Source organism: Sphaeramia orbicularis, chromosome 12 (genome assembly GCF_902148855.1).
Source record: "Sphaeramia orbicularis chromosome 12, fSphaOr1.1, whole genome shotgun sequence".
NCBI classification, from domain to species: domain Eukaryota; kingdom Metazoa; phylum Chordata; class Actinopteri; order Kurtiformes; family Apogonidae; genus Sphaeramia; species Sphaeramia orbicularis.
In genome coordinates this window covers 37,665,952-37,690,857 of record NC_043968.1, presented here as the reverse complement: position 1 = coordinate 37,690,857, position 24,906 = coordinate 37,665,952, and the positions used below count along the sequence as shown (strand labels likewise).

The 24,906-nt window shown below is 39.1% G+C and overlaps 1 protein-coding gene across 1 annotated transcript in view; it reads left to right on the top strand.

Moving 5' to 3' along the window:
* The first annotated feature begins 2,258 nt into the window (after nt 1-2,258).
* Nucleotides 2,259-24,906, top strand: part of ntn4 (netrin 4) — a 30,805-nt gene continuing 8,157 nt past the window's right edge. The window contains exons 1-5 of the mRNA XM_030149885.1: nt 2,259-2,683; nt 4,285-4,838; nt 13,008-13,286; nt 18,839-18,965; nt 19,907-20,092. Of these exons, the coding sequence (XP_030005745.1) occupies nt 2,638-2,683; nt 4,285-4,838; nt 13,008-13,286; nt 18,839-18,965; nt 19,907-20,092 (1,192 nt within the window). The 5' untranslated portion in view covers nt 2,259-2,637. The remainder of the gene's footprint in view (nt 2,684-4,284; nt 4,839-13,007; nt 13,287-18,838; nt 18,966-19,906; nt 20,093-24,906) is intronic.

The following is a 24,906-nucleotide window of genomic DNA, read 5'->3' as shown; positions in this document are numbered from 1 at the left end:
TAAATGTCACTGGTTAAAGACTGAAAAGAGACAAGGTTGAGGTGATGCAGGGGTAAATAAAAGAAGATATAAGCCAAATAAAAAGGAGGATTAAAAGAGGCTTAAGTGGCTCTAACTTCCACTAAGTCCCTGGGAAAGATCCTAGTTTTCATCCTTTGAAATAACAGGGCCTTCACTGAACCAGGACAGACAGAACAAAGTGAACAGGTGAGATAGTTTCCTTTGGCTGGGTGCTTATTGGACATGGGTCAGATGCACAGAAAGCAGGTCATGGTCCGATTACATTGCAGACAGAGAAGCTAAAACCATGCTGTGTTCACTGGAGCCTGACCCAAATGGTCAGGAGCCCTGGAAAGAACAGTTTTCCAGCATCACTTTCCAACCTACTTCTGTTTTTTCATGCCAATACTGAGCACAGGGGGGCACACTGCAGCTGCACGTTGTCGTCTTGTATTGTTCATGCTGATTGGGAAAAAAGCTCACTACCATACTCTCAGGCTGAGGAAGTTAGAGGCTTGTTTCAGACCTTTAAGTCTTCAATAATTCATATCCTCTTTAATTTTTACGGGCTGTTAGGCAGCTATTGTTGTGAATAGACAGCCATGTGGAACTGACCTGCCATTTGTTGGCTTGCATATTTCACTGGTTTTGTATGGACACGAACAATGATTTAAACAAAAGCCTCAGTCATGTTCAGAAGAGCAACCAATCGGCGTAAATCAAAAATGCGTCAGCAGCTCATTCTGCATCATGTTGTGTGTTCACGTTTTCTGTGCAAAGCCAACTGCTCAGAAATTTGGATATGAGCATCCTGTTTATGCCCCGTATCAGCTTTTCATTAGGCTCCACATGATCTGTAACAGGTGGTCCTGAACTCTGCCATTAATTTATGATCTTAAATAATCATAATATGTATTTAAGGATTATTTTATACAAGGAAAACTTCTAAGTATAACACACTGACATTATGTTCTATATACTCCTCAAATAATAATATAATTATATTTTGTTAAAAAATTAAAAAAGATTTTATATAAATAAAGATATGTGGGCCCAATATTTTGCAAGAGAACATTCACACAGATTATTTCTCTTCATTTTTCTGGACTTTTTGTAACATTTTGCTGATAAGAAAGACTCAGATCCCTTCAATACTAGACACATACCACACTGTTCAACTCTTCCACTAGAAAAAGGAACTGAAAAATGCCAGCAGTTTTTAAGTATCAAAGATCAGCATTTAAATGTTGTAATAATTATCCATATATCATATATAAGCATTATAAAGTAATATATGCAATCTTCTACTGTTTGTCTGTATATATCAGGCATCCTTGCAGCTCTTCCAAGGACTAAATGAGATGGATGGATGGATGGATGGATGGATGGATGGATGGATGGATGGATGGATGGATGGATGGATGTTCTACCTCTGAAATGTAGTGAAAAATATGACATGAATAGTTTGTATGTATTTTTGAGGATCTTTTGCTATTTGGAAAAAAACAGTTTAAACATTCTTAAAATTTTACACAATCTCAAGTATTATAATGAAATATTTGCAGAACAATCTTTTTTGTGTTTCAAAAGGTGTGGCCACATCAAACAGACAAAAATAAATGCAATTTTTTTGTTGTTGTTGTTGTTTTTGTTTATAACTGACAAAAAAAAATCGCAATGTATTTCATTATTTTGCTGAAACATCTATTTTTGACCTTGATGGAACAGAGCATGTGCAAAAGGGAGCACGTGGGTTTGAAGAATGGCTTAAAAGTGATTCTTAATACAATACTTCACAAATGCATGGGGTGTCCAAAAACCTTTTTCCAAGACTGTATTGTATGTATGTGGAGTCCATGCACCATCCTTCCATGCCACCCCTTTGCCACCCCATCTAAAATGTTCTAGGTCCACCCCTGGTTTTACACATGATTTTCCAAGTACCACAGGAAAAATATGCTTCATCTACTAATGCATGTGACAGAGGAGCCCATGTGATCTGACAAAGTATAAAACATCTCCAGACGCGTTAATCTGTTGCATCTGATATTATTTCTTGTGGATTAATCAAAGACTCCATGAAGCCCCCAGAAGGGCCCCCCAGAGGTCCGGGCACCTCACGTTGGCAGCCTCCTGCTGTGAGGAGAAGGGTCGTGAGATCCGTGCCAGCTCTGCACAAATTGGAAGGCTCCTTTAAGTCAGAGAAAAATCCGGAGGAGAGGCGGAGCTGCCGCACAGCGCTGTCACTAAACAACCTCTGTGTCTGTGCGCTCCTTAGAAATAGATCCACGGGGCAGAGCGGCCAGCAGACGGACCCACTGTGGGGAAATGAAACACGCTGCAGGTCCCGAAGACGCAGACGAGCTGGCCAGAGCCCTTCACCTCCTCAGTCTTGTCATCACACACCGTTCCGGATCATGTTTTCACCTACGACTCGGGTTTTTCTGCTTCTTTGGGTCGAAGTTGAGTGAAAGAGAAAGTCCACATTGGATTTGATCCTACGCACTTGTCTCCTTCTGCGGTGCCACCGTGGATGAGGTCCTTGGCCACTTTATGTTTCAATAACTTAGACCGGTTTTCTTATTCAGCTGTCTCACCATTTCTCACCTAATTCGGATTATTCTGAGACAAGGAGCTATGTGGATTTTATTTTTGATCAATCTGGTCGTGATTTCAGATTCAGGTGAGGGTACTATCTTTATTTATTTATTTATTTATTTAATTTAGAGCTCACATGTTAAAACATCTTGCCAGTCATTGGCATCAGTGACTCTTCTCATGGACAAGTGCAGCAGGGCAGAGTTCCCCCTGAACCTTTGCAGTCACAGCAACAGTTTCTACTGCTTATTACTGACACATTACATTTTATGTCTTTTAATCTATTCTTGTATTTTATTCTATTATTTAGTTTTTTTACTCTGTTGTACAGCACTTTGGTCCACTGTGGTTGTTTTATAGTGCTTTACAAATAAAGTTGGATTGGATTATCCACATTTATTAATACTTTAACCATATCATTATAGAATAATAACCTAAATAGTGGAATCATTATTTTCCGTGAACCTCAAAGTAAAGCAGAGTAATGTGTAAAGCCAGTGTCACATTGTTATTAAACTGGATTATGATTAAAATAAGTTTGGATTTACACATGAGGCTCTAAACTGGGACGCCTCATTCCCCTGCAAAATTAGTTCTAGTTCATGCTGATATCGTCTCATCGATAATATACTATCTGTAAATGAACTGAGACAGTTAATGTACTTCAGTATTTTGATAAAAGTTTCAGTCTTTCCACCTGGGCCTCTCTACCTGCAGACAGTTATGTAATTGTGCCCAAACTTCTAATAGAACATGTTCTTTTAGAAATAGTTCAGTACAAACTTGGCAGTATGGCTAAACTATGAGGACTCTGACATAAAAAAGGGGAGAGGTCCAGGTTTAAGATAATAAATCCAGTTTGGAAGATGACACTGTGGCCCTCAGGCTCGCAGAGCGTCTGGGAGGCGTCTCAGAGCAGCTCATCCTCTGAGTGCTGCCAAACTTTATCTGTGTCAGAGTCCACGCTCGCCGCAGTCTGTGGCAGGCAGGTGCACAATGCCTCCATTATCCCTTTTGCATAACATTTCCGATCAAGGTAAATCTTTTGTACACACACACACACACACACATACACTGGGTCAGTGTTTGTGGCCTGTGTGCACACACCCTGGCTCTGTTACTACAACCAACCCTCAGGGGAGTCTGATGATCGGCCACAGGTTCAAACTACACTGAACTTTTAAACCTGCTTAGAAAGTAAGTCGAAGTGGGGGCATGAATGCTGACTAGCAATGTGTTTTATTGCTTAATATGGTCAATTATTTTATATAGCTAGGTCATAAGATTATCAGCTTTTAGGCAACACCTGCTGTAATTGCTTTTCCAGTGTGATTTATTTGTTCATGTTGAAAGTTTCCTCCCTTTTTCCTCCTTCTTCTCCTTTATTAAAAAACTGTGACAGTGAATTTTTCAACATCTGCATGATACAAATGAAAGATCTGTCACTTTGTATGTGTATGGAAGATATTCCTCCCTTTGTTTCATTCATCATATAAACCAATGACAATGACATCTGTGGTTATATATTGTAAGACTCAATGCTTTTAAAGAAAATGAAAACTGGTCAGTGGTCTCTCACCCACTGGTCAGATCCATTGTCTTCTTTGTACAAAGCTGTTACATCGCCTCAGTTCATATTTACAATGCACTTGTGTGAATTACTTTTCTTTCACTTCATCCATCCAGGCCTCACAGTGGAGGTGTTTCGTGCAGGTGTGGCCCCTCGCTGTGAGAGCCGGGCCTGTAACCCCCGCATGGGTAACCTGGCACTGGGTCGCCGGGTCCTGACGCAGACCGTCTGTGGGAACAATGGCACCGAGCTCTACTGTTCCTACTCCGACCCTAACATCAACCTGGCCTGCAGCAGCGCCAAGTGTGCCAAGTGTAACGCCGGCTTACCCCTGCTGTCCCACCTGGCCGGGGCCATGTCCGACTCGTCCTTCCGTCACCCCAATACCTGGTGGCAGTCAGCTGAAGGCGTCGAGTCTGAGACGGTGCAGCTGGACCTTGAGGCTGAGTTCTACTTCACACATCTCATCGTAGTGTTCAGATCTCCAAGGCCTGCCGCCATGACCCTGGAGCGCTCCCAGGACTTTGGCAGAACGTGGAAGATGCTGCAGTACTATGCCAGTAACTGCAGTGCCAGCTTTGGACTGGAGGAGGGAAAGGCAGGCATGGGCCGAGATGGAGCCACATGCACGTCCAAATACTCAGGGGCTTATCCCTGCAGCCGAGGAGAGGTGAGGAATGAGTGATGTCTGATTTACATTTAGGCTCTACATACAATAAATGTAAACGCAATGCATCCCCAAAAGGCATTTAGAAGAATAGACTGTGCACATTTTAATTTCTTTTTAATTAATGAGCATCCATCAAAAGTGGTTTGGCAGCTGATATAAAGTCTTGGTGGGATTTCATAAGTCAGTCAACAAGCAATGTTAAAGCCAAATGGAGAAGAGGATCAATACACACCTGCAGTTAAAGGAGACTTTCTGTCACTCCAAGGTATAATATGCAGAAAGACTCACATTGTGATCATTTTGACAGAAATTGTTGCGAAATGAGTGGGAATGGTAATTTTGGTATTTAATTTTCACAGAAATAATAATAATAAAAAAAGACTGAATCAACCAAAAAATAAAAATTGATATATCCCTATGATATAAAAATCATAGCGGTGGACATGTTTACTGTATGAAATCAGTTGATCAAAAAAAATGTTGCCATTGTACATTTATGCAAATCACAGATATGTATCATCTCCTAACCATAACTTTTAGAATTTTTAGAACTTTTAGTGCCTACATCTAAACACATACAGGTAGTCATAGTTGAGATGTGAACTCCAGTCACTACTGGCAAAGTGTCCACCATGCACATGGTCACCTCCTGCCTATAGAAAAATAACAAAGTTTTGGGGACATTGTTTTGCTTTATTTTTCATATCTGTAGTAGAAATGTACAATGGCAGCATTTATTTCTGGGTTCTGGTACTAAAAATCCTCATTTATAATTGGATGCTGTGACACATTTGACCAAAACACTGCAGTTCCTGTGATGTAGACATTGTACTTGGCAGTTTTAAATCTACCTTTTGCTCCTCCATGCTACAAAGTGCTTCTGCTGTCATTTTCTATGGTACATTTGCACCAGGCAGATCATGAAGCTGCATAGACTACAAACAGCAAATGACAATCTGCCTTTTCTCTTAATGTCCGTCCTTCTACTGGAACAAATTCACTTCATTCTGCAGTAAGTCACGCAACATACACAAGTCATATGGCATACTTAGCACACTGAGCAGAATGAAAGCAGAGCGTAGTCAGGTGGGGGAAGCCGTGTGTGAGTGTGAGTGTGCATGTGCATGAGTGAGTGTTTAATAGGCGTACTTTGACTGTAGCACAAGAGGGCTTCCTGAAGTCCACTGATGTTTAATTGAAGCAGTGTGTGTAGGGAGCTGTGGTGCACATGTGTGTGGGGAGGCACATGCCAGGCGTGGTGCTGCTCAGAACACCCTGCAGTGATGTTGTATGTAATGTGTGTCCACACCGGGCTCTCCCTGCTACGACTCCTTCTACGTCCTCCTCACAGCTGTTACAGCCCTATACTACTGCTCATAAATCTTTCTATATGGTGTCGTTCTTTGTGTGAGTTTGAGTATTAAAAGCTTCAGTGTGTAATTTTTAGTGACATCTAGCAGTGAAGTTGCAGATTACACCCAAATGGATACACACCTCTCCTCCTTTACAGAAGCATCAATACACAAAAAAAGCCCTTGTCAGAGCCAGTGTTTGTCATTTTGTTCCAGGCTGTTTAGATAAGGAGATATTAACTATGGTCCGTACTCACACATAGGAGTTTTTGAATAATGTACCTTAACACTGGATCCTGCACACTATAAAACAAATAAAGAAGAAGTCTGCTCTGAGTTACCATAGGAACATGGTGAGAAGTGACCTGCTCCCTCTCAAGATATAAATGACTCATTCTAAACTGACAAAAACAATTATTTTCCTTCATGTGATTATACAGCAATTAAAATATAATTGTGCATATTATATATCATTTGTGTAATAAGATCTCCCTAAATCCTCCTTAATCTTACACACCCTGTAATAGTGTCTAGGTATTTACATATGAACATGTTTGCACATGTCATAGTTCTTTTGCATACGAGAAAGACAAAGCATGTTATGCATTTCTGATTTTTTTTGTCTGCCTTTTTTCAGAAAGGTGTAAAAATAGCAACTTTTTCTTTTTTTACTTTGGCTTCGTAGTGACTCAGCCACCTGTGCCAGGAACATGATCTTTGCCTTTTGACCCTTTCAACTGATTGACCTCCAGGTCAGAGGAGGTCAAGTGGCGCTCTGACAGACATACTACAGCTGCTGCTGCTCATCTGTTCACATGTTCTCTACTTCTGTTTGTTTTTGTTGTGATGGAGGCGACTCGTACAAAAATTCTGACAGATAAACTGTCTGTGGTCTGTTTAGGCTGATGACAGCAAAGCAAGTCTTTACAGAGTCTGGTGGTTTGCGGCTGTAATGTCTCACTTTGCCTGTTTAATGCACAAATATCTTTTATGAGCATGGATGTGCACCTGATTTAGTTCAGATTAAATATCAAAGTAATGTAAATTAAATTCATTACCATAATTCTGCTAGAATTATTATTACTATTTTTATTTATTTATTTATTTATTTATTTATTTTTTTACAAAAAATCACATCTTCTTTCTCATAAACTTTACAAATATTGACAGTGAAAAATAAATAATTTGACAGAAATGAACCACAAGAATGTAAGCTGCTTTTCTCTTTTTTATACCATTATATACTGAACAAAAATATAAATGCACGACTTTTGTTTTTGCTCCCATTTTTCATGAGCTGAACTGAAAGATCTAAAACTTTTTCTGTGTACACACAAGGTTTATTCCTCTCAAATATTGCTCACAAATCTGTCTAAATTTGTGTTAGTGAACACTTCTTCTTTGCTGAGATAATCCATCCACCTCACAGGTGTGGCATATCAAGATGCTGATTAGACAGCATGATTTTTGCACAGGTGTGCCTTAGGCTGGCCACAATAAAAAGCCACTCTAAAATGTGCAGTTTTATCACACAGCACAATACCACAGATGTCACAAGTTTTGAGGGAATATGCAATTGGCATGCTGACTTCAGGAATCTCCACCAGAGCTTTTGTCTGTGAATTGAATGTTCACTTCTCTGCCATAAGCCATCTCCAAAGGTGTTTCAGAGAATTCATGAAGAAGACTGTGCAAGGAAAATGGTGGTCACACCAAATACTGACTGGTTTTCTGACCCCCCTGGACCACCCAATACAGTAAAAGTGCACATTTTAGAGTGGCCTTTTATTGTGGCCAGCCTAAGTCACACCTGTGCAATAATCATGCTGTCTAATCAGCATCTTGATATGCCACACCTGTGAGGTGGATGGATTATCTCAGCAAAGGACAAAGGAGAAGTGCTCACTAACACAGATTTAGACAAATTTATGAACAATATTTGAGAGAAATAGGCCTTTTGTGTACATAGAAAAAGTTTTAGATCTTTGCATTCAGCTCATGAAAAATGGGAGCAAAAAAAAAAGGCGTGCATTTATATTTTTGTTCAGTGTAGATTAGATATCACAGTGTTAGTTACTTGGACAAACCCAGCAATTTTGAAGATACCTCCAGTGGATCTTCACCATATTAATTTACAAGGTGCAACCACATTAATACTTTATATAGCTTTGCTACTATTGCACAATGAACTTGTGTCATGAACATCACTGTCTTCACTGACTAAGACAGTGAAGACTAAAGATCTCAAAGACATAATTGCATCAGCAATATGTATTCAAATACTTAAAGTACAGATAACTTGATTTAAAGGGTACTTGCACGCATTGCTGTTGGCAAAATGTGTTGCACGTGCAGCTTTGTAGTGTGTATCAAAGCATGTTGAGCTGCATGTGAGTGTCTGTGCTTCAGTGATAAGATAAGTGGGAACTTTGATGGATGGTAGTGAAGGTTTGAAGGGGTGTAGAAGACGGGGCGGGGGGGGTTCTTAGCTGGCAGCGATTACAGGGAGCAAGTATTCTCAGCTTTCTGCTTTTTCCCGCAAACATGAAAGCATGTCATCTCTTGTGAAAAAAAAAGCTTTCACCTGTAAAGTGGGGAAAAGGTAGTTTGGTGTGTGTATGACTGTGCAGGGTTCCTTGTCTTATTTATGAGGTCAGCCCGGCTGTAAGAATGTGAGTGTTTGTTGTAGAAGCTGACCTCCTTAGGGAAGAGAGTGAGGCAGACCAGTCTACACACACACACACACACACACACACACACACACACACACACACACACACTTACATCCGTGCCCTTTCAGATAAACATATACAGTCAGTTCTCCGTCTGTCTGCTGGGAAGGAAGTGCTGTTGCTCTGATGGATATTGGTACTGTTGGCTAGACACCCATCCCCCCCTCTCTTTTTCTCTCTCCGTCTTTCTCCTTCCATCAATGCCCATTGTGCCTGTTTACCAGATTACAGTCCACAGTGCTTTGATGGAATTAGGACTGTTAAAGCCAGACTAACTGTATTTTTCAGCCTCAAATAGGATGAAAGTGGACAAATACCCAACATTTCCTCCGGTCTCTGTGAGACGATCCTAAAATGCTCCAAAAGTTTGGCCTGAAGTTGGCCCAGTTGTAAAAACTTTTAATGTATTTACCTTCAACACTCTGATGTTTAGTCTCTAATGACTAATAAGTGATATACGCAAAGTTAATCAGACTCCTGTAACAAAGGAATGCGATGTAATGTATAAATTAAAACAGACTGTTCTTTTCTTTTATATCTTATAATGGTACAAAAGAAATTTGAAGTTTAAGAAAAGTTCAACTTTCAGCAATTGTAGGAAACACATACTTATTCATGATACTCATACACTCATGATACAATATTATCATGAGACTTTGCCTATGATAATGATGACATGATACAACAATGCTGTGATACTTGATACGTTATTATCATCTGTGACACATAAAAATGACTCAGTAACTGAAGAAGAAAAATAACCCTTGAGAAGGTAAAAAGCAGGAAATATGTATGTATTCAGTGCATTGTGGTGTCAGTGACCCATAATTGGACAAATGAGACGAAATGTATGAAAAGTGTGAACTTTTAGCCTGGTAGGTGTTTAATACACATTGACTGCAACTTACTTTACCTTACAGTCTTTAATGTGTAAATGTTGGTGTGTTGATGTGTACGGAACAGTTTTTACACGAGAGGCAAAGCAGTTTCTTTGTATGGGTGACTTATAATGACAATACAGTATTCTATTCTATTCTATTCTATTCTATTCTATTCTATTCTATTCTATTCTATTCTATTCTATTCTATTCTATTCAACTACTATATACACAAATGCATCAAAATACAGATACTTAGTGCAACTGTATCAATACCCAGGCAAAGTAATGCAATGTATTCCACTGTCAATATATTGCTAATACTAAACGTCTTCTTACAGCTGATACCTCAGGAAACACTGCCTAACTAATCTGCTGATCACACCGAGAAGTTACTTAAAATAATCAAATATTATTACACAATTATGGGTTCAGTACCTATAATTTGCGTGTGCTTCTGCTGTGTGTATTTGTTTATTTTAATTTATTGGTTTATTTAACTGAGGCATTGTACATTAATTCACAATACTGTAAATGCACCATGAGTTAGGATAATGACCATTTTTCATCTGCAGTCCCTGGACAGATGTTCAATTGTCACCCTAAAAGGTAATACATGCAATTTAAAAAATACATATGTATAAATTTAAAATACCATATGTGTATGTTACATTTGTGTTGGAGTCTGTTGTGGGTGCTCATGTTAGCTGGCTACATTTCCATGCTAACATTAGCTGGACTGTGCTGCTGTAGAGGAGAAAAAGAGATGCTTTAAAGACCTCAGGAACACCTATTATCATTTTTGTGGGAGAACCATCTTGAGTCCTCATAGAAGTCAGTCTACTGACTCTTATCACAGATGTTGGGAACTCTGATACAAACTTTGGGTAACTGAACATTTGAAGGGCTCCATCGTAGATGTTTTTAGTTGCAATGAGTTTTTTAACACATTCCACAGAATGTCTATGACCCTTTTTTCTGTATGTTTTTTGTGCATTTATTTAAAAGAGGTGACAGGAAACCAAAGCACAGAGATGAAGAATGTCTTGAGGTAAACTGGGATTTGATTCTTGTCTTGTTGTGCTTTATTGTCAGTGCTTTTTGCCCTTAAAGATCCTCAGTGTCCCTGGGTTCATATCCTTATAGTACATAGAGTAACATAAACAAGAGTATTATCAGTGTGTTTGCTCATGCTCATTTTGAATTCCACATTACATGGAAAACTATGAGGCATGACTTTGTAGTGAAAACTCCAGGAAGTCCTTTTGCAGTGGTATTTTTGTGTAAATGGAAACACGGCCTTAATGTGTTTTTATCAGCATTTGCTTGTGTGCGGGTGTATGTGTGCGCTGGTGTTGCTGTGGTGTCGCCGAGCTGTCGCAGGCCTTTTGTCCAGCTCTGAGTTATGTGAAGCTGCATCTCCATCCCTGTCTTTGTCTGGCCCTGCTGTCCTTGCTCTCCCGTGGACCGGCGCCCCTCGTCCTATTTGTCGTGTTCTCTTAATTGCGGACCACAATGCCGTGACCCCATGACCTTTTCCAACAACAGGGAAATTAATAGTGCCCCTCCCATCACACTTTTGGCAAGTCATATAGCCAATGAGGGAGCAGCATGGGGGCTTTGCTTACATTTCAACCAAAACTTCTATCGAAAACACACACTCACTCACACAGACACACACTGCTCTGCCAATAATATCAATGACAGCCTGCCAGTGATGACAACACAAACTCTGCTGAAGAGACACACTACAAATACACACATTTCTTTCACAGCGAGAGTTGGGGCATGCACCAACTTTTTCACCCCGACAACAGCAGCGGTGTTGGTTGCTAATGGCAGCAGTAGCCATGGTGATGGCAGCCTATAAAAGGATCTTCAATTTGAAGGATGTCCAGGGACCAGACAGGGTAAAGAAAAAGAGGGAGAAAAGGGGAAAGAGGACAGCCAGCTCCCTCATGGTCATGTGAGGATGTAGATAATGACGGTGGGTCACAAGGCCAAAGTTTAGTGCACGACTGACACCAAAACCATTAAAATGACAGATGTTGTAACATGAGGAGCACCAATGGACCTGATTGTGTCACTGTATGCATCTGACACATTGCTCTAAATCATCAACAGCAACAGAGATCATTTTGAATATTAATATATTTTATATATTTTTAATAAATGTACTGCTGGATTTATATTTACAATTCCCATGCAGCTCCAAACAGCTTCATAAGGGTGCCAAAAGCCACTGAACCCCCAAAATATGCCTAGATTGTTTTTCAATTGTCACTCCAAAAATGTAGTATTGAATTAAATATTGTAACCACATGTTGGTGTATTGACAGGAAAACTGCATTATAAGGAGGCAATGAAATGGACAAACTGCAAACTGTTGTGAAAAGGTTGTTATTCAACATTCAGGTGTTTCTTCTCTCTGTTCCACCTGCATCTTGTGAAATAAAGCACTTTAGATGTTGGTTTATAGTTATCACAATCACCATTGCCATGGAGTAACAGCCTTTTATATGCAAACTTCTTTGAGAGACCCTTAACATTTTCTAGGTCTCGACTTTTGGTGCTTTCAGTTTGATTCAGAAAATGAATAGTGTAGAACCTTCCCCAGTCCACAGTCCAGACCAAACAACCAACCCTGAAGCATAATTGAATTGTTTCTGGAAGGTAAAGACTTTCATCATTATTATTATTATTATTATTATTATTATTATTATTATTATTATTATTATTATTATTATTATTATTATTATTATTGCTGTTGTTGTTGTTCAAATTTACAGACCAGTTGCAGAAAGTTACAGCAGGCTATCGTCAGCCTTGAAATTAAAAACAGTGGAAATAGGAAAAACTGAGCCAATGACATGCACATCTACAAACTGATCAGCATCAAGTAGAGACACAGCCCACATAGGTATTACAATAAGATATAGGTATGTTACACAGCTGCAATGTGGAAGTAGGTCTCATGGGCACAATTTAACAACAGTCTATAGTTGATTTCTCAACTTCATGGCCTGTCAAACCATCTTAGATTGATGCAAAAGTCTGTTGCTAGATACAAGTTTAGGTGTACACTGACACATATTTTAGTCTGTGTCACTTTATTTTAGTGTCATTGTCTTACAGTCGTGTGTTGCACCAGAAGAAGTGGCAGTCACCCATTTTCAGACCAAATATCTCTCCTGTCCTTTTCCACAGGTGATTTATCGTACCCTTCCTAAATGGGAGTCCTTGGATCCGTTTGGGGTGGAGGGACAGCAGCAGCTGAGGGTGACAAACATCCGAATCCGCCTGCTGAAGCACCAGTCTTGCCCCTGCCAGGCCAAAGACCCTGCCTCTGCACATGAAGCTCTTCCCACACAGCATTTCGCCATCTATGACCTGATAGTGAAGGGGAGCTGTTTCTGTAACGGACACGCTGAACAGTGTGTTCCTGCAGCAGGTTACCAGCCCGTCAGAGACCGCACCAACCATGTGGTAAGTAAAGAATAATCTATGGCTTTTAAAATCCATCTCATCAATATGAAAAGGCTCAAGGGTATCCTGTGGAGTTTTGTTTTGGATACATTTCACAGTGTGTTGACACTGTACTTTGTGAGTAGGCTGATTACCTTTCCAGTTATCTTAGCAGATTTTTCCCACTTGATCCATGAAAATTAAGATTATAATGTTGAAAGCAGACGGTTGCATGTTCTGTATATCAGTCTCCCTGTGTTGGCAGGCGGGTTAATGGCAAGTAAATAGAGGACTGACTTGGGGGCGGACCCCTTTCCCTCTCCTACTTCCTCCATTTTTTTTTTTTTTTGCTCTGTCTGATCTGATAAACGGCTGCCTTTCCTCTGAAACCCAAGAGATGTAGAAATTGATTGAAATAGTGTCTAATGATGGTGTTGATGTGTGTGCGTTGATAAAGGTGTGATTCAGTGTTTTTGCTGGAGATTAACCATATCAGACCCAGGTTCCTATCGCAGCCATCTCCACAAACATAAACAATGGACAGCTTTGAAGCAGACTGCTGGTTCTGCTACAATCAGCGGAGCTCGACGGGGAAAGTGGAGTTTCCTTTAACTTATGAGCACAGAGATTTTGACACTTACTTAACTAATATAATACATGGAAAAGCCTGATAATAGATTTTGAGGACAATACTCATGTCAAAACTTAAATGACTCTGGTTACTGAAACTAAAATTTAGTTGAAAAATAAATATTTTGATCATGATTCTTAATACAAGTGCTATTTCTTTTACCTTGCTCAGGCAGGTGCAAATGCAGGGGATAATGGATTTTTTTTCCCCTGTCTTTTCTAAAATAAATATTTTGAACTCTTTTAAAGTTTCTGCTTGATTACTTACTTTAATTTCTAACTAAAATACCCTTTTCATTTCATAGTATTATGGATCCCTGGGTTGTTTCATTAGTGTTTGTTGTTAACTCTGAGCCATCATCTTTAGTGGATTTTACCAGTGCACCAAACACCAGTCTTCATTATAAAGATCATATTAGGGAAAATGATAACTCATGTTTTCAATAGTGTATAATAACCGGAAAAAAGAGAATTCTTGTACTTTTGTTATCTTAGAATGGGACCTTTATCTACTGCTGCTTTTGGCAGATTTATAACCTGGCATACACATAAAAACAACTAGTTCAAGTGGATGCAGCTGGAATTCTTTGTCAAATAGACAATTATGGCTGGTATGATCATCAAACTGCTTCTTTATTTCACATTCCCAGATTTCAGCCATTACTTTGATAAGTCAGTGTTATTATAACCAATAGAATAAATATATTATGACTAAAACTTGACAGGGATCATGCTTAAAAGAGTGAATGAAATGCAGTTCAGATTATTTTACATTCATGATTCATGCATTTCCACTGCCTCTGCTTATCATCAGGCATTCAATCATTTAATGTATATTGTTTAAGAAAACAACACTATTCACTTGGATAAGCAACTAAAAAATGACTGACATGCACATTCTTTTATCCTGATATAAAACAGAGAAAATGTTTAGCATTTTACTTGATGAATAAATTAAATGATTAATTCACAGTAGAGGGTTTCTGATGCTGATACCAGCGTTAATGGAATAAAGCTGCTGATAGCTGATTTATTGGACACAGTTGTTTAAGTCTTTAATTGTGCCAAGAAATTCCAAGTGGCTCTACTGAATGTTTCATCAGGATTTCCTTCTTTGAGGGCAGAAAATCCTCTGAAATAGTATTTAGACCACGGGACTGTGAAGTTCATGCCAGAATGTAACATTAATAAAAACAAAAAAAAAAACAAACAGCATTTTAATGCTTACTTGGATGGACTGTTGCACAGAATGACTGAGATTTAGGTGTTTTTTTTCTTTTGCCAACATTGTCTCGAAACATGAGTGTGACTGCACAGACGACTTAAAGTTTGAACTGTAAATCTTTCCTCACTGTCCTCACAACATTACCTCAGGTCATTGGAGTGCCATGCAGGAGCGTTCGGTAAACACACAGAGGTTATATAAGTGGGTTTTTGTCCCGCCTATCAGCAGATTGTTTTGTGTCTCTGTTTCAACCCAGAGCCGGCATTTTTGGCAAAACCCAAACAAGCAGAGCAGTACAAGAAATGAGATGAGGGCAGAGATTGCTGATCACTCAGGGAAGGAAAGGGAAGGGAAGGGCGTGTGTGTGGGGGCATGCATTTTTGAGCCTTTCATAAAAGTGTGTGAGCTTACTGTGAAATGTACAACCAATTTCTTCTCCTTTCTGTTAAAATGTGCACAATATGTCATGTTTGTTTGGTCTGCTGAAGGTTTGAGGTGCGTGTGCTTAAGCATGTTGTGTTTTGTCTGCTCTGTGTGTGCATGTGTGTGCAGTAATCAGTGGTGAAAGTGTCCCTGATAAACTGAGCCATTACTGCCCAGACGCTGTGAGCAGGAACGAAGGGACTGGATTGTTTGTTGTCGTTGTTTTGTGCTGCCATTCCCCCACATGGGGTTTTGTGGTGCAGGGTAATTACACTGTCTGTTAGTCAGTCACAAAGCCAACACACACACACACACACACACACACACTTACACTTAATGACCCCCAGGGCCGGCTACTGAGGATTTAGCAGCAATTAAGGTTTGTGTGCTTCTTTGTGTTTTACCATCTCTCTGCCTATCTTTCCATCACTTTGTACCTGACTTTCTCTCATATTGCTTTTCCTTTTTTTTTTTTTTTGCTCTATTTTGTCTCTTTTTGTTATCTATCTTCACATCATTTGTCTTGCACTTTCTGTGTTTTCTTAAGGAGGAGCTGAAGAGAAACCCATTTTACACATCAACTTTAGTTCACTCCCTGCTAATAGAATGTTAACCCAGTGAAATCATGTGAAATATATATCTTATATGGCTTCAGGGGAAGCTTTCTGAAAACCCCTTGATGTCATGAGACTTAGGTCATTAAGAGCTTTTATACTGGAGGGGAAAAGTGACAGGGACAATGGCAGTGAGCAAATAAGATGGATCTGTGTGAATGTTGTACATCTTCATTGGAGCTTGATCTTAAAGGTCTTCTTGAGTGGTTATTTTTTTAAGAAATTGGGTTTTTGATGGTAGAAGGTAGTTCTTCTTGTTTTTAAGTAGACCATAAGTAAAAGATAAAGCATTGTCAAGTGCTGTCATTGGCATTATGCACACATATTGACTATTAACTACAGTATTTGCATGTAGTCGGGCATATTAGCTCTTTATTAGTCATTACAAATGACTTATTAATGCTGTGTTCTGTGTGAGTATAGTGTACAACTAGTTGGCCATTAACTAATTGATTTCCCCCCATAACCTAGTCATTACTGCTTACCGATAGTGCATAAGGAAGTTACTATATACAAACTATGATCTTCATTTGATCTGCTCAGTAGGAGCCTTATATGATAGTACTGACTGTTCTATTCATAACAACAGAAGTATCATAATGTCCAAATAGCTGTAAATTAATTCATAAGTTTTCCATTCTAAAGGCAGGTTTTGCTGATAAAGAATTCAGTTGTAGTTTTATACTAACAAGTGCTATTGAAATATTTGTAGTTAAAGTATGGTCATGCCAAATAAGGCATTATAAGGTGTTTTATAGTGACTAATGAAGAGCCTTTATGCTGCTAATGTTAAAGATTGGGAGTTACAAAGATGCAGTCTTATAGGTGGAAGCAAATTATTTGCTGTGGCAATTCCTAAAGGAGGCAGCCAAAAGTAGTAGTAGTAGTAAGGATCTAATCATAAAAGTGGAATATAATATGCATAATGTTGCTTTCACTAGCGTATAATAAGATGAAATGAGAACTGTTGCGTTTTCATTACCTAATACCTTACAACAAGCTGTTTATATCTACAGAGGGAGCAGTTCTTGATATCATACCACCATATCTTTATAGGAGCTTAGAACAGACTTCTTCCTCTCTAGAGGGGAACATCCATTTTTAAGGTGCTTCCCTGTCAACTACCATGTTTGCATGCAGACCAGAATTGACATTCACTTAAAAGCCTCAGAAAGGCAAAACAAACATTGGTTTTAACTATTTTTTGGTCACCGTAGGGGAGGGAGTGGTGACAGAACAATCTGTATTCTCCAACTCCGCCACTAGATTTCACCCTGATCACACACTGAGCATTTAATTTGTTAATACGTGTGCTTTTATTGCAAAGTGTCACCAAATAGTTTTGTGGCATAAGGGTGTTGGTATTTAAAGATGCTGGAATGCTAAACAATCAATGTTCAGGGGCTTGCATTTTTGTCAGCATTTAGGGTCTCATATCACCCAGCCTGCTTCTCTCTTCTGCATGGCGGTGATTACATAGTTGCGTGTGTTGAGCTCTCAGTGTGTACATGTGTTAATTGTCCTGTATCACGGTATGGTAAACATATGAAATGGGTTGAAATACCAGCTGTCTGGACCCATGCCAGATGCTGCTGGCCTTTTCCCCTTCTTTTCCTTCCTCTATGTCCTTTCTCTCTGTGCCCCTCCTTTTTCTCCGCTCTGGACTTTTTCATTAATTGCCTCTTTTTCTGACTGGTATTGAGTCCCCTGCCACCAATTTTCCTGGACCTGACATTCATGCAATTGCTCCCTGTATTAGGGTGATTGAAACAGTGTGTGATGTTTGTAAAGTCAGTCATGTGTGCATGTCTGTGTGTGCAGAACTGATCCAGAGTCAGAGCTCTGTTCCTCTGGCATGTGGATGTGTTTAAGGCTATGCCGAGCACTGTGACTGTATGTGTTTCAGTGTGACATCTATTCAGGAGTTAGTGACACAGCATATTGTGGGAAATGAATGAGTGAATGAGTTGATGTGCATTTACAACTATTTTCAATGAATGTGTATCTGTATGGACTTACCTCTGTAATCATTGTATAATTGTGTGTGTGTGTCCTACATTACAGTTGCTCGCTGTAACGCAAACAAATAAAGAGCTTCCTCAGATGCCTTGAACCCCCCCCTTTCAATCATTATCCAGCATGCATGGCATTCCAGCTCACAGGAATGACAAGGAGATTGTTATTGTGCTCTCAGTGCTGCATACTTTCACCCTCCGCATACACACACACTTGTAAACACACACATACAATCACACACAGGCTTTTCAGACCAGAGGCCCTTTTTTGTTTCCAGTGATGAAGCCAAACAATCAATTTCCATTCACTAATTTCAGGCAGAGAGGGACTGAGAATGAGATGGAGTGGGAAGAAATTAGGAATAATTTCTTCCCACTCCATCTCATTCTCAGTGAACGTCTGTCTCTTTATCGGTTCAGAGAAAAAGAGGAAGAAAAACATTTTAAAGGAAAGACAGTGTGTCCGAAAGGTAAAACAAAATAGAAAAATCAGTGTATGAGATGAAATTTACATTATCAGAGGAGTCCTCACCCCCAATGTGCTTGTTCTCACATGGGAAATTTCCCTCTACATCACACTGACCTCTTTGTTCATCCCATCTCTACCTCCGTCTATCATTTTCCTATTGCTAATGAGCTCTCACTCTCTTTTTCTCTCTTTCTAAGGTCCATGGGAAGTGTGTGTGCAGACACAACACTGCAGGTGATCACTGTGAGTACTGTGCACCTCTCTACAAGGATCGACCCTGGCAGGCGGCTGATGGACTCACAGGAGCTCCACATGAATGTCGGAGTGAGTCATATAGACCCACACCTTTACACAGAAGGAACTGAACTAAATGTTATAAAGCTGTGTCACAGCTTGATTTTTCTACTTCATTTTTCAGAAATGGCACCTAGCACCAAATCTTATCCCACTCATTCCTTGGAGAAATGAACCTTATCACAGATTAAAAGTCATCCCAAATAAATATTGGACACATTTTTAACAAGCTACATATTTTCTGAAGAAGCTGGCACTTGAAGGACGTTTTCACATTTTCTAGGGACCCCAGTTTTAAAGTGAATTTGATTTTTTTTTTTTTTTTTTTTTTTTTTTTTTTTTGCTCTTGTGAGATTTGGTGACACATATCTCTTCTAAAGGAAGACAGCAGGACAATAAAAGCACATCATATTAATAAACTCACAAAGAAGTGATGTTTGTTACCTCTAAAAAAACAACAAAAAACGCTACATTACTGAATTATAATTTTATTCAGAACTCATTAATATACTTTCATCCATGCTCATAATGTTCCTATGACTGCGCCCACTTAAGACACTTAAGTCTTAGAACAGTTATAGAGGCAGAGAAAATGGTCGTTATGGAGGTTGACAACTGAGGAAGCTCATATGTAAGGATTGCTAGTATACTGGAAATTTTAAAAAAAAAAACAATTATTGCATCAAAATGTATTCACATACTACTAAAATTAGTGAATCGTAGTTTGTTTTTTTTAAAGTTCATTATGTTAGTTAAAAATCCATTAGACATTACAGCAAAGTGAGTGAGTGTGAAGTACCATAAAAAGGCTCATTAACGTAACTAATTAAAACTGTACTTGAATAAATGAACATGTTTTCCTTCCATTACCACACTTAATGTATGTCCATGTAAAAGCCAGTGTATCAGTCTAAAAGCACAGCTCTGTTATCTGTTTGCTCAGTTCTCCACCTTCTACTCTCTCATTGCAGAGTGTAAATGTAACGGACATGCCCAGAGCTGCCACTTTGACTGGTCAGTGTGGCGTGAGTCTGGCCAGCGAAGCGGAGGAGTGTGTGACTGTCTGCACAACACAGAAGGACGTCAATGTCAAAACTGCAAAGCCGGCTTCTACAGAGACCCTCACCGACCCCACACTGCCCCTGACTCCTGCAAATGTAAGACATCACTTACACCAGCAACTTGAACTTTTTTTAATGTTATTGATATACATTAAACCAAAGAAGACATGTGCAAGATGTGAATTTACCAACTTTTACCATTGATCAGTGAATTCTGTTGTTTTTATTTGTATTATTTTCATCTACAGACAAAATGGTGCGAAATTGTCACAATATAAGTCACCAATGAACTCAACAATATTTAGATTTGAAGACATTTTACAAATAATTAGGACATTAATTTAACTTGATTCTAAATTCTGACAGACACCCTGAAGCCATAACCACGACATGTAAAACACAATGTCATCAAACACAATTAATCATACGAGTGTTGACAAAATGTTGCTGGTGTATATCATAACATTAACCTCATACACACCACACTGGCACAGTGCTCTCATTTTCTCAAGGAATGCTGAGGATGGGAATCACAAGCTGGGACGTGCTTATAATGTTGATTTGTGACGGGCACCTGGCTCTACGTGTGTGTGTGTGTGTGTGTCTGTGTTTGTGTGTGTGTGTGTGCATGAGAGAGAGAGACAGCAGACGACCCACGCCACATCCAAGGCTTACGCTGTAGTTAATCATCAGATAGCGGCATACCTACCTTTTGACTCAAAGCTCTACACACTGCCCCGTTTGTCCATCTCCGCTTGTTTTGCCGTTTCTCACTTGTGACTCAGAGCTCGAGTATCTTCACGTTAATCATTGGTAGTATTTGTAAATGTGTGAGGGTCTTTTGTGAGTGCGTGTAGGTTGCTGGTTGACGTGCTTCGTGCTGCCCTCCGGTGATGAGACGAGTCTTAAGTAAACATGAGATAGTCATCCATAAACACAGAGCAGTGGCTACATTCTCCCTCTGATTATCTGTCTGATTTGACCCAGTGAGCTCAGTCCTGTGGAGCATGTTGGACTCATCATCCGAGAGACTGGAGTGTGTGTTCATTTAACACATGCATCTACTTTATTCCAAAACAACTGTCAAATTGCACCAGACCATTCAAAAACACCTTAGCTTGAGCAGAAAGCATGATGTTGGCTAATGATCCAATTTTGTCACCAAATGTTGGAGTGTTGTGCGTTTTTTGTGTTTTTCGCACCTGAAATCTCAATTGTGGAGGCCAGAAGGCTAATGATCCTCACTGATGGCTGATTGCTAGAAGAAAAAAAGAAAAGAACTGTTGGCATGCTTGGAGAACCCCTAAGATGTAGGAGCAGGTTGTGAAATCCTGCTGCAGCCGCTCGCTGACAATGGAGGAATTTCCCTCCGTCGTGAAGAACATTTCTTTCATACCAAGCACCGAGGGGCCCAAGAAAGAAAACACCCATGTCAAGTGCCACACAAGCTCATACACACCAAAACACTTTAGTTAGAGGGAAGGTTACAGTGTGTGTTTGTGTACGTGAGGTGAGTTTGTTTTCTGTGGTTGTTCAGGCAGGTGCCCTGTCATGTCTCAGCAGACGGTCGTAAAGTTTTCATTGTCAGAGCTCCTGAAGCTGACAGCTTTCATGAATGTGTGCACAACCGTACAGACATATTAGCATACATAAGTCCTTGTGTAGTGTGGCCCTTTCAAATGCTCATAAATTCCCACACTGATATGTAAACACACAGGAGCACAATATCGCACGTGTTTTTGCTTTACATGGGGCTCATGTGGTGTGGTGTAATCTCTGTTAATTATAAACGTGTGGAGGCTGCTCACTAGACATAAGATAGAGTTGTTAAATTCAGATGCACGCTCACATTAACTAAATACATAGACTGATGTCAAACCTCCTTTTCATCTTACTCTGTAAAGGAAAATGTGTGCATTTTAGTGTTGGTTCAGCAGTTAAATGTCTGTGTGCACATGTGAGCGTGTCTAGAAAGTCCTAAAGGTGCTATCTTTATGATTATATTGATATTGTGCAGGTCAGTCTTTTGATAAGGTTTATCTTATCTGTGTTACCTGGTGGTGTTTTATTTGATAAAAAACAACAGCAGGTCTGTCTGGTTCGTAACCCAGCACATCTGCATCCAGGAAGTTTTATGGAGCAAAAGAACTGCACTTCTTTTAGACTTTTTGTTAGAGGTTTTTTAGAGGTTTTCATAGATGACCCTATAATTAACCCTATAACTTACCCTATAATTAATATATACTTAGAAACCCCCATCTAGAAAAAGGATGAGTTGATCATATAATTTGAAAGACAGAGCAACAACTAGAAGGATTCAGGTGACACCTCACTATTTAATTCATTTTATAAATAATAAATTAGCTAGATTTCTATTCTTATTCCTCTTGCTCTTGTTTTATTAGATATCTCTGTTTATCACTGCAAATCTGCATATTCTCATATTTAAGTGTCAGTTTTAAGTAATAATAATAAGAATGGATTAGATTTCTATAGCGCTTTTTGAAGGCACCCAAAGCACTTCACATTATTGATCCATTATTCATTCACTCTCACATTCACACTCTGGTGGTGGTAAGCTTCGTTTGTAACCACAGCTGCCCTGGGGCAGGCTGACAGAAGTGTTGCTGCCAATTTACACCAAACGGCCCCTCTGACCACCACCGAACATTCAGACACCAGTGTGAATGACACTGGAGGCCAGGTGGGTGAAGTGTCTTGCCCAATAAGTAATAGTTACTTAGTCTGTTAACTATAAAGCTGGGAAATTTTTGTTTTCAGACATATTCCTCTGTTTATTCCTATTTATACACCAGTAATCACCTTTGACCAGTTGTAAGGATTACATTACACTTTATCTGTCAAGAATAAATCACAATGTCACAATCATTTCATTCAAGATTCAAGAGGTAGAATTATTTTATTCCAACTTTATGAGCAATTGTGTATTTGATGAAACATTTGTCTTATAAAACTTAATGAGATGTTTGGGTTTTAAGCCAAACATGAACAATCTAGTCTTGTTTTCTTTCATCTCAGCTGTGCTCTCTGTTACAGGAATAAAATCACCTTTTCTCTGAATGGACTAATCAGTTAATTAAATCATTATTACACCCTAATGTTGTAAACTTTACCACAAGGCAAATAGGCCAATTATTTTCTTAAATATTATTACATTAAGTGCATCTCTGTCAATCATTAATCAGTCAACTTGTAAAAATGAAAATAGGTTGCTGTTAATAATCTGTACAAATGTAACAAAATATATGTCATTCTTCAGTTTATGCATTGAGCTGAAAATGTAAAACAGATTGACTTAGCGTGTGGATACTTTTTGTGTAGCACAGGTATTTGTGAGTCATCAAGTCTCTGATGTGTCAAAGTTTACTGCATATATAATTTGTTTATATACGTTGTCATGTGAGTTTAATTTCATACCATAACCTTTTAAGAAAACACAACAGCCCATGTGTTGTTATGTAACATCATTCCTATAACCTATAATCAAAGACAGCATTAACAGGGCAGACAGGCCCCTGGGTTTAATGTAACTAGTCTGAGTCATTTACTGCCTGCCGAGCTTCAAGCATCATTAAACTGCAGAGAAACAGCTCCTAACAGCACCCTGTCTTTGTTTCTTCTGCATCTCCTTCACCGTGTCTCCTCCTGTCCTCCCTCCCACCCTGTCTTCCCTCGAGGTAGGGACAGATTTATGGGGGAGGCCTGACACCTCCTGTGAGGCTCTCAGTGGGTCTCAGTTTAGAGACAACAGACAGTAGTTTTCACAGTGGAAACATGGGTGTGTATATTTGTGTGTGTTGGTATATTGTTTTTGGAGGTTGTTTAAAGAACACCATATCAGTACACAATTAGAGGGGGCGTGAGGGAGGGAAGAAGCCGGTTTGTGTGTGTGTGTGATAAGGAAAAGAGAGAGGCCATTGTATTACAAGCTCCTATAACAATACCAGACAGACAAATAGAATAACCGATGACTGATGAAATACTTTGACCTTTGGACCACAGTAATCTGTGAATGTGATTTAGTCAGGTTATCCTTTTTAAAAAATAATTTTTCAGTTTAATGTTTTACATTTTGAGGTTTGTATACATTTTCTTAATTAATACATTAGAATAGTACCCATTGTAATGATCCCATTAAAGTGTTCATGTCAGGTATAGAGTACAGTGAGCCTTGCATTATTGCAAAATAAAATCCGGATAGGGGTGTCTTGGATCTGCTCTGCAAAAAAATCCAATGATTCTAAGTGCATACAGTGCAGAAACAGTCTGTTATGAAGACATAGTAGGCTCAGAGTTTGGTATTGAATGCTGTGTAAACATTTTAACCCATAAAGGCCCAGAGCTACTTTTGTGGCAGTTCCCAAATGACTTTTCCTCTAGATTTAACATTTCTTAATTAATTTATCACCCTTTAATTTAATATTATCCCCTGTATTTCCAATTTTTTCAGTGAAAATCATGTATTTTCCTGTATTTAATTCACTGATCGTGTAGATGTTTATTAAAGCTCAGATTAAAGTTGTGTTATTATGCTAAAAAACAAAGAAAACTGAAAAAAGTGACTTAAAGATATTGATAACCAACACAAAAATAAGCATGTATAAGCACTGTCATTTGTCAAACTCCGTGGGTTTTACTGGTGAATCAGTGTTATAGAAAATGATAGTGTCGGAGCCTCTGAACATCCAAATGGGTCATATCTGATGACCATGAAAAGATGACAAACTGCATTTTATACCAAATATTTACATGGATTGATAGTATTAGTGGATCAACATGTATAAACATTTTAGATCAGTAGATGATTTTGGTCGCCAGTTGCTGTTTGGGTCTTTAAATATCGCGTCTCTATCTCTGTCCGTGGTTCTTGGTCAAAACAAAATCCTCCC